Source organism: Glycine max, chromosome 10 (assembly GCF_000004515.6).
Source record: "Glycine max cultivar Williams 82 chromosome 10, Glycine_max_v4.0, whole genome shotgun sequence".
NCBI classification, from domain to species: Eukaryota; Viridiplantae; Streptophyta; class Magnoliopsida; order Fabales; family Fabaceae; genus Glycine; species Glycine max.
Genome location: NC_038246.2, coordinates 9,217,705 through 9,237,906, shown reverse-complemented (window position 1 = coordinate 9,237,906; position 20,202 = coordinate 9,217,705). Strand labels below are relative to the sequence as shown.

General features: G+C 33.2%; 1 protein-coding gene and 1 long non-coding RNA gene across 2 annotated transcripts; both read right to left on the bottom strand.

The window, feature by feature from the left end:
- Positions 1 to 9,121: 9,121 nt before the first annotated feature.
- On the bottom strand, positions 9,122 to 10,575 carry LOC106794737 (protein IQ-DOMAIN 1; the record flags this gene model as incomplete). The annotated part of the gene is made up of 4 exons (XM_041006162.1): positions 10,560 to 10,575; positions 9,821 to 9,945; positions 9,323 to 9,436; positions 9,122 to 9,232 (listed from the first exon to the last, which is right to left on the bottom strand). Coding segments are annotated over exons 1-4 (366 nt in total), but the record flags the coding sequence as incomplete, so codon positions are not given.
- A 388-nt stretch (positions 10,576 to 10,963) lies between these two features.
- Positions 10,964 to 14,352, bottom strand: LOC112998090 (uncharacterized). Its single transcript, XR_005886869.1, has 3 exons — positions 14,209 to 14,352; positions 12,763 to 12,864; positions 10,964 to 11,498 (listed from the first exon to the last, which is right to left on the bottom strand). It is a non-coding gene; the product is annotated as an uncharacterized lncRNA (long non-coding RNA).
- Between the last annotated feature and the right edge of the window lie 5,850 nt (positions 14,353 to 20,202).

The window sequence follows — 20,202 nt, the reverse complement described above, 5'->3', positions numbered from 1 at the left end:
ATTAAAATTCAAGACAATACTTCAAGATTACAAGTCACAACATCAAGATGATCACTAGAATATTAGGAAGGGAATTCCTAATTGAATTAGCAAAGGTTTGGCCAAGTGATTTATATTAAAAAGTGTTTCTCAAAGGTTTTACTCTCTGGTAATCGATTACCAGAGGATGTAATCGATTACCAGTGGTCAAATACGTTTTATAACAGCTACAAAAATTTGAATTCGAAATTTTAGACTGTGTAATCGATTACACAATTTTGGTAATCGATTACCAGCAGTTAGTAAACGTTTTAATTCAAATTTTAAAAGCTGTAATCGATTACACAATTACTGTAATCGATTACCAGACAGGATTTTCAGAAAAATAATTTCAAGAGTCACAACTTTTCAAAGGCTTTACTCATGACCACCAATGGTCTATATATATGTGACTTAAACACGAAATTGCTTAGAGATTTTCAGAACAACAAAGTGTTTATCCTCTCAAAGAGAAAATTCATTTTATCCTCTTAAGAATTCCTTGGCCAATTCAATTGCAATTCATTAAGGAATTATTTGAGTGCTCAATCTGTAAAATCCATCTCTTTCTAGAGAGATTTGTTGTTCTTCTTCTTCTCATTCTCTAAGGGATTAAGAGACTGTGAGTCTCTTGTTGTAAAGGATCTCTAAACGCAAAGGAAGGATTTTCCTTGTGTGTTTAGAACTTGTAAAAGGAATTTACAAGATAGTGGAACTCTCAAGCGGGTTGCTTGGGGACTGGACGTAGGCACAAGGGTGTGGCCGAACCAGTATAAAACTGAGTTTGCATTTTCTCTCCCCTTAATCTCCTTTATTTATTATTGCTTTATATTCATATTCAAATTGTTTCATTTGAATTAATATTTAAGAAGATTGTCATTAAGGGAATTCATAACTTAAGTAAAAAGTGAAATAGAATCTTTAATTAGGGGAAACAGTTTGGAATATCTTAATTCAACCCCCCCTTCTTAAGATATCTGAGGCCACTTGTCTAACAAGTGGTATCAGAGCTTCATTCTTGTACAAAGTTTAGAAGCTTCAAGAAAAAGATGGCCTCAGGAAATTCCTTATTTCCAGAAGGGAATTCTATCAATAGACCTCCAATCTTTAATGGAGAGGGTTACCACTACTGGAAAACCCGAATGCAAATTTTTATCGAGGCAATAGATCTAAATATCTGGGAAGCCATAGAAATAGGGCCTTATATACCCACCACAGTAGAAAGAGTTTCAATAGATGGTAGTTCATCAAGTGAAAGCATAACCATAGAAAAACCTAGAGATAGATGGTCTGAAGAGGATAGAAAACGAGTACAATACAACCTAAAAGCCAAAAACATAATAACATATGCCCTAGGAATGGATGAATACTTCAGGGTTTCATATTGTAAGAGTGCTAAGGAAATGTGGGACACTCTTCGATTAACACATGAAGGAACTACAGATGTTAAAAGATCTAGGATAAATGCACTAACTCATGAGTATGAATTATTTAGAATGAATGCAAATGAAAATATTCAGAGTATGCAAAAGAGATTTACACATATAGTAAATCATCTAGCAGCCTTAGGCAAAGAATTTCAAAATGAAGATCTTATAAACAAGGTGCTAAGATGTTTAAGTAGAGAATGGCAACCCAAAGTAACGGCTATTTCTGAATCAAGAGATTTGTCTAACATGTCTCTTGCCACTTTATTTGGTAAGTTGCAGGAACACGAGATGGAACTATTGAGATTGCACCAAAATGAAGAAAATGACAAGAAAAAGAAAGGAATTGCTCTTAAAGCATCATCCTCAATTCAAGAAGAAAGTGATCAGGATAATGATCCAGATGATGATGATGATCTAAGTCTCTTTGTAAAAAGATTCAACAAGTTTCTTAAAGTAAGAGGAAATCAGAGGCGACCAAATTTTAAATCAAAGAGAAGGACAGAAAATTCATCCTCTACTCTAAAATGCTTTGAATGCAATCAACCTGGACATCTGAGGGTTGATTGTCCCATCTTCAAGAAAAAGATGGAAAAATCTGAAAAGAAAAATCATAGTGAGAAGAAACTAAAGAAAGCATACATCACATGGGATGAAAATGATTTGGAATCCTCTGAAGATTCTGAAAATGAAGAGATAAATCTTTGCCTTATGGCCAAAAGTTACGAAAGTGATGAAGAGGTAACATCTTCAAACAACTTATCTATTTCTTTTGATGAATTGCAAGATGCATTTGCTGATTTGCATAAAGAATCAATTAAACTTGCAAAATTAGTTTCATCATCAAAGAAAACAATTTCAAATTTAGAAAATGAAATTTGGAAATTAAACAAAGAATTAGATCTTCTTAGAAATGAAGTCTCAATCTCTAAAACAAATGAAAAAGTTAATATCTCCACTATTAATGACAAGAAAATAACAGATTCTTGTAGTTGTTGTGATAAATATGTAAAAGAAATTAAAGAGTTAAAAAATTCACTTGCAAAATTTTCATATAGTAGAAATAATTTAGATGTTATATTAAGTAAACAAAGATATGTGTCTAATAAAAATGGACTAGGGTATAAATCTGAAAAACTACAAAAGGTTCATAAAAACTTTTCCACTTCCACACAAAAATGTAATTCTAATTCTATCACTTGTTTTTACTGTGGAAGAAGAGGACATGGCATATCAACTTGCTACTTCAAGAAAAATTACAGTAACATTAAAATGATATGGGTCCCAAAAGGATCCTCAGTTTATACTAACATGCAAGGACCCAATAAAATTTGGGTACCTAAGTCAAAAACTTGATTATGCAGGTATCTTTGAGAAAGAAGTGGTACATAGATAGCGGATGCTCAAAACATATGACTGGAGATGCATCAAATTTTACACATATATCTCCAAAGAAAAGCGGGCATGTAACATATGGTGACAACAACAAAGGTAGAATTCTTGGAGTGGGTAAAATAGGTACAAATTCTTCAAACTCCATTGAAAATGTTCTACTTGTTGAAGGCCTTAAGCACAGCCTGCTTAGCGTTAGTCAACTATGTGACAAAGGCTATCTAGTATCATTTGATTCTCAGAAATGTCTTATAGAACATAAGCATGACATTAATATAAAGCATGTAGGACATAGAGTCAATAATGTTTACATGATAGACTTAAGCATAAAACAAGAAAACAATCATTGCTTTCTTAGTAAAGATGATGATCCATGGTTATGGCATAAAAGAATTGCTCACATAAACATGAATCACTTAAATAAATTAATTTCAAAAGATTTAGTAGTTGGTTTGCCTAAATTGAAATTTGAAAAAGATAAACTATGCGATGCATGTCAAAAGGGCAAACAAACAAGAGTCTCATTCAAATCTAAAAATGTTGTTTCAACCACTCGACCATTACAGTTATTGCATATGGATCTATTTGGTCCATCTAGAACCATGAGTTTTGGAGGAAATTACTATGCTTTAGTTATAGTTGATGATTTCTCTAGATATACTTGGACATTATTTATTACACATAAAAGTGATTCATTCCGAGCATTTAGGAAACTTGCTAAAGTCATACAAAACAAGAAAAATCTCAAGATTGCATCCATTAGAAGTGATCATGGAGGTGAATTTAAAAATAAAGATTTTGAATTATTTTGTGATGAACATGGTATTGAACATAATTTTTCTGCACCAAGAACCCCTCAACAAAATGGAGTTGTTGAGAGGAAAAATAGGTCATTGGAAGAAATTGCAAGAACTTTATTAAATTATACTTCTCTTCCAAAGTATTTTTGGGCTGAAGCTGTCAATACTGCATGTTACATCATGAATAGAGCCTTGATAAGACCTATTTTAAAGAAAACCCCATATGAGTTATTTAATGGTAGAAAACCTAATATTTCTCATCTACATGTTTTTGGTTGCAAGTGCTTTGTACTTAATAATGGTAAAGATAATCTAGGAAAATTCGATGCAAAATCTGATGAAGGCATTTTTCTTGGATATTCATTACAAAGCAAAGCATATAGAATATATAATAAGAGAACTATGAATATAGAGGAATCCATTCATGTTACCTTTGATGAATCTAATGCTATATTGTCAACAAAGAATATGCTAGATGACATTGCAGATTCTTTAGAACATATGAACATTCATGAACAAGATTCCAAAGGAAATGACAAAGGAAACAATGAAGATCCTCCAGAAGAAGGCAAATCCAATGATGCACTCCCAAGAGAATGGAAAACTTCAAGAGATCATCCCCTTGACAACATTATTGGTGATATCTCAAAAGGGGTAACAACTAGACACTCTCTTAAAGATTTATGCAATAATATGGCTTTTGTATCCATGATTGAACCTAAAAATATAAAAGAAGCCATAATAGATGATAATTGGATCATTGCCATGCAAGAAAAATTAAACCAATTTGAAAGAAATAATGTGTGGAAATTAGTAGAAAAAACCTGAAAATTATCCTATCATAGGTACAAAATGGGTTTTTAGAAATAAATTAGATGAACATGGTATAATTATTAGAAATAAAGCCAGGTTAGTAGCAAAAGGGTACAATCAAGAAGAAGGAATAGACTATGAAGAAACATATGCTCCTGTTGCAAGATTAGAAGCCATTAGAATGCTATTGGCATATGCATCCATAATGAATTTTAAACTTTATCAAATGGATGTTAAGAGTGCCTTTCTAAATGGCTTAATTCAAGAAGAGGTATATGTTGAACAACCCCCTGGTTTTGAAATTCCTGATAAACCAAACCATGTTTATAAATTACAAAAGGCTCTTTATGGTTTGAAACAAGCCCCTAGGGCATGGTATGAACGATTAAGCAATTTTCTTCTAGAAAAAGATTTCTCCAGAGGTAAAGTGGATACCACATTGTTCATAAAGAGAAAGCATAATGATATTTTGTTGGTTCAAATATATGTTGATGATATAATTTTTGGATCCACTAATGATTCATTGTGCAAGGAGTTTTCCCTTGATATGCAAAGTGAATTTGAAATGTCAATGATGGGAGAACTAAAGTACTTTCTGGGATTACAAATCAAGCAAACTCAAGAAGGTATATTCATCAATCAATCCAAATACTGCAAGGAATTGATCAAAAGATTTGGGATGGATAGTGCAAAACACATGTCTACACCAATGAGCACTAATTGTTACTTAGATAAAGATGAATCTGGTCAGTCTATAGACATAAAACAATATCGAGGTATGATCGGATCTCTTCTTTATTTATCTTCTAGTAGACCTGATATTATGTTTAGTGTATGCATGTGTGCTAGGTTTCAATCCAACCCCAAACAATCACATTTAAGTGCAGTAAAGAGAATCATGAGATATCTATTAGGAACAATCAATTTAGGTTTATGGTATCCTAAGAATTCAACATGTAACTTAATAGGATATTCTGATTCTGATTTTGCCGGATCTAAAACTGATAGAAAAAGTACAAGTGGAACTTGTCAATTTATTGGATCGGCTCTTGTCTCATGGCATAGTAAGAAACAAAACAGTGTTGCTTTATCTACTGCTGAAGCGGAGTATATCTCTGCCGGTAGTTGTTGTGCACAAATTTTATGGATGAAGCAACAATTATCTGACTATGGCATCATTCTTGATCGCATACCTATTAAGTGTGATAATACTAGTGCCATAAATCTATCCAAAAACCCAGTTCAACATTCAAGAACTAAACATATAGAGATTAGACACCACTTTCTTAGAGATCATGTCTTAAAGGGAGATTGTGTATTAGAATTTGTTGATACTAAGAATCAACTTGCTGATATTTTCACTAAACCTCTCCCCAAGGAAGTGTTCTTCTCTATTAGAAGAGAATTAGGTCTCTTAGATGTAAGAGATTTAGAAAAATAGGGATTGATTGGTTGATTGATTGGTTGATTTACTTTTACCTTTTGATTGTAGATTATTTTGTTTGATCTTGTTTGAATTCTTGTTTTTATGATAGAATTTATGATTTCTTGTGTATATAATAATTGAATGATTGAATTTAGTGTATTAGTAGTGAAAATTAGTCATATAGGATGTATTTGAGCATAAATATAGATATTCTCTTAAGAAACTAGCCTAGGATAGGCTCTGGTAATCGATTACCATCCAGTGTAATCGATTACACATGAACAGGCAGCCTGTAATCGATTACAACATCCTGTAATCGATTACCAGAAGGCTTATTGGGCCTGTAATCGATTACCAATACCTGTAATCGATTACAATGCGTCATCTTCTATAAATACTCACGAAATCAGAGCTGTTGCGCAGCCAAAGCATCCTCCACGTTTTCCTCCATACCTAGAACTTCAAACCTTCGATTCTCACTCAATTCTTCACCAAATCAGGTCCCGTAAAGCCCAATCTTCCTCTTTTTAACCCCTCTTTCACTTCCACCGATCAAAATCCAGAAAAACTTCATCAAATGGCAGAGCCATCAAAGAAGAGAAAGGGATCATCCTCCACCGCTACCGCTGCTGCCCATCGCCGTCACGGCCCATCCGGAGCACCCACAACACCTATTCCTCCTTCTTTGTCATCTCCAAGATCATCAACACTGTTTTCATCCGATGATCAACGTCTACGGTACCTTTCTCAGTTTTCTTCTAGAATAATCTTAGATCCTAAGTACCTAGACGTAGAGTTCTTTAATGATGAAACGTTTGATTGCTATCAAGTGTTTCAAAACTCTGGTCTTGTTGATTTCATGTCATTAAAATTGCCGTATTATCCTGAACTTGTTAAGGTCTTCTACTGCAATTTAAAAATTCAGGATGGTATTATTATGTCTGAGGTGCATGGTACTTCTATGGTCATTGATCAGTCACTTTTCTTTTCTTTGACTCATTTACCCAGTCAAGGTGCACCTTTTGAGGGCACCATTGTTGATGACTGGAAATTCGATTATTCAAGTCATGATGCTCGTCGCATGGTCTGCAATGATCAAGCTGAAATGACCGGTAGATTGCTGGCCGGGTCATTAACTTTTGATAATCGCATCATGCATTATATCATTGTTAGAATTTTGCTTCCTCGGTCTTCAAATTTAGCACAAGCCTCTGAGGAGGATTTGATTCTTATGTGGGCCTTTCTTACCGGTCGTCAGATCGACTGGGCCCATTTGGTTCGGTACCGAATGCATAAGGCATTACGGGCCAATGCACCTCTTCCTTATCCACATTTGATTACTCTGTTTTTGCGTCATTTTCAAATTCCGCTTGATGATGAACCCTTTGTTCAAGTCAAGCGTTCCTTTGCAATTGGTGCTGGTGCAGTGACCTCCTTTGGGTATCGTAAAGATCGGAATGGACAATGGCTGAAGAAGGATGCACTCCCTCCTCAAGATGAACATACTCCTTCACCTCCCCCTCAACGTGAAGATTCCGCACTCATGAATGAAGTCCTCTCCGAATTACGGGGTCTTCGTTCTTATGTTGGTGACCGCTTCGACTCGTTAGATTCACGCTTTGCCGGTATGGACATTCGCCTTACACAGCTTGAAGAGGATGTCGGATACATTCGTCAGAGTTTTGATCTTCCTCCACCACCTCCATCTTCTTAGATTTTAGTTTCTGACTATATGTCTTTTTATAAGCCGTGTATTTTGGCTTTTAGTTTCTTAGAATTTACATTATTATGCTAAGTACTTTGCTTATTTATCTGTTGTTTTTTTTTTCTCAGTCTTGGATATTTTGTGGTTGTTGACATTTTATGTTATTTGAATTCTAGTTTGATTATTTCTTGTTTGTGAGTTTGGCTTATTGTGTTTAATACTCTGATATTTATATCTTGCAACTCCATTGTTATATCTGTGTTGATTTCTGAGTTCTTTGGCTTTTTGATGTTACCAAAGGGGGAGAAAAGGTTGCTTAACAAACTTAGAAATCAAGTGATCATGTATTCCGAAATATAGGGGGAGTAAACGCATGCACATTTTAATCTATATACAATTGCTTGTTGCTTGCTTGAATCTTGATTTCAGGTATTGTATTGTCATCATCAAAAAGGGGGAGATTGTAGATGCAATTGGCTTTGATGTTTTGATGATGATCATGATGATGTGTTGCAATTGATGCAAATGGGCTTTTCAAGATTAAAATTCAAGACAATACTTCAAGATTACAAGTCACAATATCAAGATGATCACTAGAATATTAGGAAGGGAATTCCTAATTGAATTAGCAAAGGTTTGGCCAAGTGATTTATATTAAAAAGTGTTTCTCAAAGGTTTTACTCTCTGGTAATCGATTACCAGAGGATGTAATCGATTACCAGTGGCCAAATACGTTTTATAACAGCTACAAAAATTTGAATTCGAAATTTTAGACTGTGTAATCGATTACACAATTTTGGTAATCGATTACCAGCAGTTAGTAAACGTTTTAATTCAAATTTTAAAAGTTGTAATCGATTACACAATTACTGTAATCGATTACCAGACAGGATTTTCAGAAAAATAATTTCAAGAGTCACAACTTTTCAAAGGCTTTACTCATGACCACCAATGGTCTATATATATGTGACTTAAACACGAAATTGCTTAGAGATTTTCAGAACAACAAAGTGTTTATCCTCTCAAAGAGAAAATTCATTTTATCCTCTTAAGAATTCCTTGGCCAATTCAATTGCAATTCATTAAGGAATTATTTGAGTGCTCAATCTGTAAAATCCATCTCTTTCTAGAGAGATTTGTTCTTCTTCTTCTTCTCATTCTCTAAGGGATTAAGAGACTGTGAGTCTCTTATTGTAAAGGATCTCTAAACGCAAAGGAAGGATTGTCCTTGTGTGTTTAGAACTTGTAAAAGGAATTTACAAGATAGTGGAACTCTCAAGCGGGTTGCTTGGGGACTGGACGTAGGCACAAGGGTGTGGCCGAACCAGTATAAAACTGAGTTTGCATTTTCTCTTCCCTTAATCTCCTTTATTTATTATTGCTTTATATTCATATTCAAATTGTTTCATTTGAATTAATATTTAAGAAGATTGTCATTAAGGGAATTCATAACTTAAGTAAAAAGTGAAATAGAATCTTTAATTAGGGGAAACAGTTTGGAATATCTTAATTCAACCCCCCCCCTTCTTAAGATATTTGAGGCCACTTGTCTAACAGGTAGTGCAGCAATCCAACGATCATTCCAGCTCCAACTCCAACTAGCTTTGCCAAGTTCATAATTACCTAGGCCTTGGCTAGAGCTGGCCCTCCACTATTTTTCATAAGATATTCATATTATTTTCATTAGAACCAAGGTGAAACATGGTAATGTGACTACTACTCATGATTAAGATTAACCTACCTGATGAGACAAGGCATATGCCATGGTTCTTTCCCTCTTGACTGCTGCTTCTTCTCTTTGATGTAACCTTGAAAGGATTTCCTTCTTGGTTTCAGAACCACCACACCATTCCACCTATTGTTTGTTCAAATTAATGGTCAGAAAAAGGGTGACTGAAGAGGGTTCTATCCAACTCTTTTATCTAGTGAAATAATTCCACCACTATTAAATGGTCAATGATAAAAGATTCCAAGCATTTCATCCATGATTGAATAGGAAAAACTAATATATGGAATCTGATTTCAATTAAGAACACATGTTTTAAGACATTTGGTTAAGCATTTTAACTAACTATAGAAAAGAGAAGAGAAAGTTTCTATAAGGATAGAAATGCATTTTAGAATTTCTAATATTGTATGATAGGAGCCTCTTTACAAACAAAGCCAATCTATTGGTTAACTAGAATTCAACAATAGTCTATAAATGAAATAAACAACTTGATATTGAAGATTCAACAACCATACATATACGACGAGCTTTAATCTCATCCTGTATCTTGCTCCATGAATGAAGATAAGTTATAGTGGTAACGACTTGTTTTTTAGCAGAGGAACCTTTAGTCTGGATCTTCAGTTTTGTGAATCCTGTCAGCAGTGTAAATATTTTCTAGCCTATCGGATTCAAAAGTCAGTAGAAAAAACTATAGAAAAAGAGGCACATCATAGCTTCCATAAATAAGCTTGGAAAAATGAAACATATAGAAAATTATAGAATTCTAGAACCCATAATTTGCAAGCTATTTGAAGGAACAACCAAAGATGGGCAAGTGATAAGTTTGCAATAATAAAAAAATCATAGCAACTACGATAGAGAAATGGTCCAGTTCAAGTCCAGAACTATGAAGAAAATATTTTGTAAGTCCTAAGCCATAAGCCTTAATTCACTTCTTTCTCTTGGGTACAATGCCAAGGAACTTTTATGTCTATGATCAACTCAACTGGTATCATGCTTTTACTCAATTGTGCCTTGGACCTTCATCAAAATATGGATAGCACCATATTACTAAAGACACCAATAGCAATCACCTTTGCAAGCATCAAATGGAACTCAACTCATCCACAAAAATTAGACACAAATTTCAATTCTTACTATAAAAATCATTGTCTATCTCTTTGTTGCTGGATATGTAAAATACTTAATTGTAATTTGTAAGTAATAACATACTGACAGACAACAGTCATTGTGTGTACAAACTTACTTGTGCTCTGATTCATCTTGTATGAATGCATGAAGTGCCTCAACTGCTAGGGAGAATGACATAAACAAAAGAAATAGCTGTCTACACAAGCAGCAGAACAAGAAAATTCAAGATGTTAGCGCATATGATGTAATGTACCAAACATGAGAAAATAATGAATTAAGTTTGCCATAGTTAATTAAAAACAATGTTATACAAAATTCTTTTAGCCTCATAAAAGCAGTCATTTAAAGACTTAACATTGTAAAATTCAAACCAGAATGTCACTTCATGGAGACATGGAACACGACATACCCTATGAATAAAATTGTTTCCCTTCAATATGAACAGTAGCAAGGTTCCAGGTATTGGACACTCCAATTTTAATTGCACAAAAAAGAAGCTAAATTAGCAAGGTTCCAGGTATCTTAAAAAAAATTTAACATTTGTTTGCCTACAAAAGAAGTATAATTATACTAGTACATGATAAACTAAAATTAAATTTATTTGCTATTAGGTGATGTTTACGTCACATTAAACTAAAATAAAAGTAAATCAGCAAAGATAAATTTATTTGCTATTAATAAAAACATTAAACTAGAATAAAAGCAAATCAGCGGAGAAATTATTAATGCAAAACACTTTATAATATTTTATTTAGACTACACAAATAAAAACATTACTCCCTCCGTAACTTCTTTAATAAAAACATTACTCCCTACCACCTAAAATAAGTCTCGTGTTATAATATTTTATTTAGACTAAACAAATAAAAAGTAGATTAAAAAAAATTTCAAGACATAAGTCATGACACTGCGCTTGCACCAGCACTCCTTAGAACTTCAAGAATAGAACAAACCAAATGGAACAGAGAAGAGAACCATCATCATAATAATATAGCGTATGCCATTTCTTGTAGAGTTGATCTAACAACATCCAACATCATCTTCCACACATCTCCTACATAGATTGCAGGTGACATTCATTTAAAAACAACAAGTAGAAATTTTGGCATGTATTTATTTTTGTAGAATTTGAGTGTGTGAAATAAATTTCCACACATCTTCCACACATTTCCTGTAGAATTTGCCCATCATTTAAAAACATTTGTAAGAAAAATTAATGGCAGCAAGAAAAATGACACAGAGCCATAGTACAATTCCCCTTACAGAGTCTACCACAACTAAAGAGGAATTTACTTTATTGCAAAGCAAGTAGAAATTCAAACCAATTTCAGATATTGTTCGATCAAATTAGACATGAAATTTAACTCAATTAATGACACCTTAAACTCATTTTCAGTCATTGCTTATCTATGGATAGAGAGGGGGAGAAAATTTGTATACATGACCAGAGGCATACAAATTAAACGTTTTTCCATGGTGGAAACAAAAATTTACATTAGCCTTCTTAAATTCTGAGGCAAGAAATTACCTTGCGTATAATTTAATTTCTAGAAAGAAGTAACTTTAAAATAATGATGCTATTAATACAAACTAAAACAAAAATTAATAATTTATTTAGAAGCAAACACAATTCTAAGAAAACATTCAAAAGAGTAGTAGCTGGATCATTAATAGCAGAGTTATGAATTGATTCCACACAATTCTGAGAAAACATCATTTCAAACTCGACAAACAATATCATATTAAAATAGAACCAACTATCCAGGGGAAAATGGCTTTGAAACATGTTTGGTCCAGTTTAACAAAAATATTTCACAAGACATTATAAATTAATTTATTGTTTAGGAGTTTAAAGGAGACCAGCTGACTTAATAGTTAATACCTGAAGAGTTTAAACAGATCATCACAGTCTCTCCGAAACAAATCCCCAATAAGTCCTCCTTAGACACAATCAATGGCCTATAGCCTAATCCAAGATATCCACCAGTAATCTGGAATATCCCACATATCCAGGTGATGACAGCTTCAATACCATTTTGTCACACCTCAAGCCCACCTAAGCATAAGACAAATCTTCTTGGCCAATCACATTGCCTAAAAGACTAATCTGAGTTGTTTTATTAGCTAGTAATTAGTGCTAGTAATTAGCTAGTAATCAGTAAAGTCTGATCCATGTAAACACAGATGAAAATGCACTTTATCATCTCATCTAATAGGTCCTAAGCATAATCAACATTGAAATTAGGACTACTGCATCAAAAAATAAAGCATGACTCTATATAAAACAAAACATTGTCAAAGGAAAAGAAAATATTTACCTATGTACCAGCAAAGAGCATATCATTATTCACAACAAGTGCATAAACTTGTCCAACAGGGCCATTAAGACTTAGCTCTGATAAATTTTGTGTGTTCGAGGCCTGCAACACCAATATCATTAACCAAAATAACATTAATTATGATGTTAACCAAAATATCATTAAATTTTGTGTGTTCCAGGCTTGATTTCAGTCAACAATGTAAGAACTAAGAACAAAACATAACAAGAGCACATATAGACTTCATACTAATATTGGACCTGATTGCTATTGGTCTTAAAAATTAGCTTTTCGGTGTTGAACAATCTCCTGTTATTGTTCAGCACCACATCTGACTTGTTTCTCTTTAGTTGTATGGAAAAGCTAGCAGGTATCTGGTATTTTTTTAGTTAGTGTATGTCAGTTTCCAGAGGAAAAGATACCCTATAAAGAACTAAAGGATGACATGATTATACATACAGAAGCTAGATATGATATCTTCACTTCATACCACGTGTGGGGTTTTAGACCCTGTAATTGATAAAAGCTAGAGCCACCATGTAATTGGATAGAACCAGGCCAGAAATAGGATGAATAGATAGATTAATATTACCCCTTATTAAGTCCTTTTTTACGAGAAGTTGAGAACATGAAGACTTTGTGTTCCCTTCAATTTCTTCACTATTATTTTTATTTCTTGGTTTCTCGGACCTCTGCCTCTAATTTCTATTTTCTTTTCACCATGGCATCATCTCAGCCAAACAATACCTAAGAGTCAATGTTGGGTACAATATGTGATACATACCTAATATAGGTACAACTCTAAATCCTTTTTCAAAAATGTCCCCAAATGAGTTGCATATTCAAAATGTAAAAAACATGAAGCCGTTATAGGAGGCAGTCCAATCCAATCTAATTAACAAACAGGTTCAGAAATACTTTTCCCAAAATGAAGTATCCTCTTCAAAACTTAAGCTGTTTTCAAAGGAATCACAAGCATATACACCTGGATTGCCTTTTTTCCATTTATTTCATTTGCATGTGTAATAAGATCCTAGCCAACACAAAACGACACAAGACTAAGAGAAACTTAGTAATGCAAATCAGCCACCAACTTTCCCTACTCTGGAGAAACAAAATTGTTGAGGTCTTGGTAAGGAAACAAACGATCTCCTTGTTTATCATCAGGGAAATGCGCTTCTAACCATTGCAAATCTATCTCATGAAAACTGTATCGAAGCTATATGTATTTTTGCAATCTCAGACAACTTCTTCCCAAACCTTCAATCATACTTAATGCATTTGTTAGCAACTAGAGTCCACACAGAATGAAAGCTCAATAGAATATCAATTTAGAACCTAAAATTTATTCCGAAGAAAAAATTCTTCCATAGAAATCGAAGTAAAAAACAAATGAAATGACCTAAAAATAAAAATCAAATTTGTAGAAGATAGGAATGAGAAAACCTTAAGGTAGAGAGAAAGAAAGAGATGTGAATTGAGAGAGGAGAAGAATGAGTATATTTAACAACCACTGAATCCGAGTCGAGTCGAGGAAGATATCGCCACCACCTTCCATTTCCACAATTCTCTCGGTTCCTTTCTCTCCCTCTTTTTGAGACACTTGTTCCTTTCTCTGTTCCATTCTAAATTATAGAATCAAGATTATACAATAGAATTAGAATGGATAGAGTAACTCTATTATTTATTAAATTATAGTTTGAATTAGAATGAGATGAACTAAGTCTATTTTATTAAATTATAGTTAGAATTAGAACCACCCTAATTTGTGAAAAATTAAAATAAGAATAAATTCAAATTAAATACTAGTAATATTTTAAAATTTCATTAATTTAACTACATTATCCATCCATTTGTAAGTAAAAATCTTTTTTATTTTACGTTGTAGGTATAAGTTTTTGTAAGGTTTTACCTACACTACATAGTTGTAGGTAAAAAGTACTTTTATATTTTATCAACATTTACCTATACTAAAAACTGTAAGTACAAGTTTTTGAATTAAACCTACATTAAACAATGGTAGGTAATAAAGTATTTTTAAATTTTACCTACACTAATTTATGTGTGTAGGTAAAGGTGTTTGTAGGTATAAGGCATTTTTCATGTAGTAATTTGCAGCCCACCAAGACAATAATACTTTTAAATAAGAAAGAACAAAAACAACAACATGGGGGACCAAACCCATACAAATCAACGAAAACTCAAACTCGGAAGCCCTATACAATTACGTAAAAAATCCTCAGAACAATAGCCAGGAACCGAATCCCACCAAATAAAAGATTGAGAAGAAACTCCAAAGTTAGCTATGTGGAAGCAAAGCTTTCAAGCTTATTTTGATGATGCCAAAAACTCAAGACAAGAATCAAGATTCAAGCAAGTTTCAAGAATCAAAGAGTCATTCAATCAAGAATCAAGATTCAAGTAAAGATTCAAGAGAAGACTCAAGAAATGCAAGAACTTCAAGAAAAGCATCAAGATAAGTATAAAAATATTTTTTCAAAGAAAAGATTGAATAACACAATTTGTCCAAAAGAAATTTTCAAAGAAAAATCTTTTACTAGAGTTTTTACTCTCTGGTAATCGATTACCAAAAGCCCAAACAATTTTATAACTGTTTTACAAAGTAGTAATCGATTACCATGGGCATGTAATCGATTACCACTATTTTTGAACGTTGGATTTCAAATTTCAAGAGTCACAACTTATGATAAAACATTTTCAAACTTGTGTAATCGATTACACGACATTTGTAATTGATTACCAGTGTTTCTAAACGTTGGTTTTCAAATCTAAACATGAAGAGTCACATCTGTTGATGTCTAAACGATTACACTATAATGGTAATCAATTACCAGTGACTGGTTTTGAAAAATAAATTACCAAGAGTCACGATTTTTAAAGTGACTAGTTTTTAAAGAATTTGCCAAGAGTCACAACTTTTAAGTGACTAGTTTTCAAAGAGAGTCACAACTTTTAAGTGACTAGTTTTCAAGAGAGTCACAACTTTTAAAGTGACTAGTTTTGAAGAAATTGCCGAAAGTCATAACTTTTAACCTGGTTTCTTCAAGAGCCATCAAATGGCTATAAATATGTGACCATGGCACGAATTTCAAAACATACTTATTACTGAATCATTCTCAACATCTTTCTAAAAGTTTTTGTTCAATACTTGCTTTGTCAAGAAAAGTTCATTGGGCAAAAACTTGTGCTATTCTATTTTCTTCCTCTCCTCCATTCTTACAAAAAGCTTTTCAAGAGACTTACTCTTGGTGACTGTTTTTCAAGAAAAGGTCTTCTTGGTTAAACACTGGACTTAAAAGACTAACGACTTTTGGGTTAATTGCAAGAAGCGGATTTGCTTCTTGGTTGATCACTGGATCCAAAAGACTAACCGCTTTTGGGTTCATTGCAAGAAGTGGGTACAACTTCTTGGTTGTTATCACTGGACTCAAAAGACTAACCGCTTTTGAGTTCATCGCAAGAAGTGGGCATAACTTCTTGGTTGTAATCACTGAACACAAAGGAGGGGATTCCTTTGTGGTTCATTGCTTGTAAAGGATTTTACAAGGATAGTGGAAATCTCAAGCGGGTTGCTTGGGGATTGGATGTAGGCACGAGTTGTGGCCGAACCAGGATAAATCCGATTTTGCATTCTCTCTTCCCTTATCTCTTTTACTTTCTGTTGTCTTCACATTTCCACAAGTTATTTTCCTTCATTTATTATTTCAGTAACTTGTTAACAAAGAAATAATTGAATCTAGGGAATAATTAAGAAAGGGAAATTTCAATTAGGAATAGTCAACGAAATCTTAATTCAACCCCCCCTTCTTAATATTTCTGAGGCTGCTTATCCAACAAGCTAACATATCGGCACAGGCATATATTCTCTAAAAGAAGAAGAAAATCACAATTAAACAAAAGATTACCATCAATTAAAAAACAATCCTATTGTAGAACCTCGTCCTTATCTTTTGTCACTACTACAAAGCGCGCTTTTTACATCGGTCGAAAACAACATTCTACATCGGTGGTCAACCGATGTAGAATACGACGTCGCTATAAGTGTAACGTTTTGACATCGGTCCAATATCGACCGATGTAGAAATACAATTTTTTCTACATCAGTCCTAAACCAACCGTCTTTGAAAAGTATTTATTGAAGACGTTGCTGATGTCATAAACGACTTAGAAAGTGTGTTATCTACATCGTTGCAAATGTCACGCCTGTTGTGGAAGGACTCATTTTTTAAATCGGTGTTATCCCGACCACCGATGTAGAAATTGCATCTTCTAAGTCGGTTTTTCCTTCGTAAACGATGTAGAAAATGTATGTTTTAACATCGGTGCTGAGGTAAGGACCGATGTAGAAATATGTACTTTCTAAGATGGTGTTGATGTCAGCACCGTCTTAGAAATTGCATATTTCTACATTGGTGTTTACCTCAACATCAATGTTAAATGTTGAGTAACCTGCATTGAATTCCATCAGTATTTCTACATATTTCTTCGGTGCTTATAAGTTGCATGTGCTAAATCTAATTATGCAGTGATAAAGGTAATTAATCAAAAACATAAAATACTGAAAGACTAATTCTACATGTGCTAAATCTAATATAAACATGTGATGCATGCATGTATGACATATGCTACATCTAACATCTATATTACCAATTCGTCACAAGTTTACCAAAAAGTCATCAATTAGACTAACAGGAATTTTCAATCAAGCTTAAGAATAAATAGTGCTTATTAAAACCGATGTATGAAAAGTAATCATATATTTCCCTTTGAAAATCCAAACTTGTGATTCTTTTGCACTGCATAATGTCTACATGGAAGACATGACAAAAATTTCATTGAGTATATAAGCACTACACATCCTACCAAGGCTTAACTAAGTAACTAACATTTTCCCACTGAAATCATTCAATTAACAAGCACACTAGAGATTATGCAGAAAAGGAGTCAGGGGGAACCGTGTGATAGTACTTCTACAGATAATAACACAACAACTAGAAATATCACTAACAAGCCTAAAAGAACCATTAGCAGGCCCACTTACCTCAAGGAATTCATCTGAAGAATTATGGCAGTAGACAGCTTCTAGATCCTGCTTATCTTTTTGATAGCAATCACAAACCTATTGATGTGAGGAAAACTATAAATTTAGCTTCAAAGGAAATAACAAGGCATTAGAAAACTTATCTTCACTATTTCCATTTTGTTTGAATCTTCTTCTTTTTTTAGCATAGTGTATCACTTTGTTGTCTTCAAATTCAACTTTAGCCCAGTCAATGCCATCTTGAATATATTCCTGAAATCAACCGTGTGCATAGGCAGATATTTAGCTTTCAGAGGAACATAAGTTGAACAGAATTAAATTAGTAAAAAAAATAATTAAATCCAATTATGTTAGAAAACCAAACAACATATTAGAACAAATAATGATACTCTGATGACAAAACATGAACTAAAGATGTAAACAAAACAATAAAACATAATACAAATATAATAAAGCATTGTGCATACATTTATAACACTGACCTGCTTCACGATCAAAAACCTCTTGCATTTCATGATAAACATCTGGAAAAAAAATGTAAAAGAACCAAAATTAAGCATCATGTACAAATGTGCAATTTTAAAAAAAATGAAGCAAAACAACTTGTAAAACATAAAAGGTGTCATCAAGCTATCTAAATGATTATGTGTTTGAACCATGCCTAATATCTACAAAGCACAAAGGGAATAACTTAACTGTATTCACCATTCTCCATCAGCTTCATAGCATCCTCAGTTAGCTGGTCAAATACAATCTTAGTCTCAGTAGACATTTTTGGCTTTCTATCACTGTTACCTTTTAACCTTCGTAAGGCTTGCAAGACCTTCTTAAGATATTTGGAAAGAAAAAAATCATTATAAACATCTATTTCCAAATCATTCAAGGTATTGAACCTACATTCTACCAATACAGACTTTGGAATAAAATCACTATCTTACAAGTGGTGTAAATGCAATTTATCACTTTCACAAACAACTGTATCAAGAAAAACTGAAGGAAAGCATGCAGAATCAACTTTGATGAGTTACAAACTCCATATCTTCAATCACCTGCTACCAGGAATGTCAAAAGAGAAGAAAACTATTAAACAAAATGAATAATAAATGGATTTTCATATCCAAGAAATATTCTACGAGTCATCAAAATCATAGAGACTCTAAATAATAAGATATCAAATGGATAGTGTAATGATACCATATTGATAAAGAGCCTACTTTATATTGTTATTGTTGAAATTATGGGGTTTTAAGTATAGAGAGAGGAAGCAAGATAAAAGAGAATGAAAAGATGAATTGATTGTAATTGAGATGTATGAAAATGTGTTGATATGTTGATGTGTTCAATAATATGTTCAAGAGCACGAACCCATAGTTAATATGTTGATGTGTTCCATGAAGGCAGATCATCTTTAAACTACAAAGATAGTGTACCATGACTGTGCAAAATTCGTCTGCATCATTAACACCACTAATTGAATAACAATTTCTCTGCCTCAGATAATTATAGTGTTCTACATTTTGTAGGTTTAGCTTTCCTAAATTATAATTCAAAGAAACAATCAAATAGAAAATCAAATAGACAAGAACACAGAACATTAATGTTTAAGCTTTTTGGATGTATGATGCAAAAAAATTAACTTTGAGGAAGAATGTTTACCTTTTCAAGCAAAACTATTTATGGTCATGCCAGGAGAATCACATAGTTTCAACACAGAGATGCAAACATTTAACATTCTGATTAGTTGCAAACTTTTGGTGGGAACAAGGACACATGGTTTCAACCATTAAGCAAAATAAAACTTACATGTTTGAATATTAGCACAGGAGATTTTTCCAGTTTCACTGAAGTGAATCTCAATGAGCTTTCCCTATCACATATACAACCAAATTATGAGAACTTTTAGCATCATAACAATATGGGATCACAACTTAATATAAAGAGAATGACAACTACAAATTGAAAGCAACCCGTATTACTAAACGGATTAAACATAAAGAGGCAAAGTAAGTAATTGGCTTTGGCCTAAGCTTCCATGAACATGCAAAATAGAACCTTCTTTGTCATAATCAGAAAGCTAGTATAAAAACAAAATCACGATGAGACGAAAACTGAGAAAACTAATAGAAATCCTATTGAAGAGGCAAAAAAGAAAAAACCTCCTCGACTTTAATTTCCAATTTGAGCTTGACGCGTTCTGCTTCTCGTCCGCCATTAGCTGCTTCTCTTAGAACCTTCCTGTTACAATGAAAATTGAAAATTGAAAAATGAGACTAAAGAATGGAAGGAAGCGAGAATTGAGAGAAAGAGGGGCATGACTAATGTTGATGACCCTACCATTCATTTTGATTGACTCATGTGCCATGATGGTTAGGATAGCA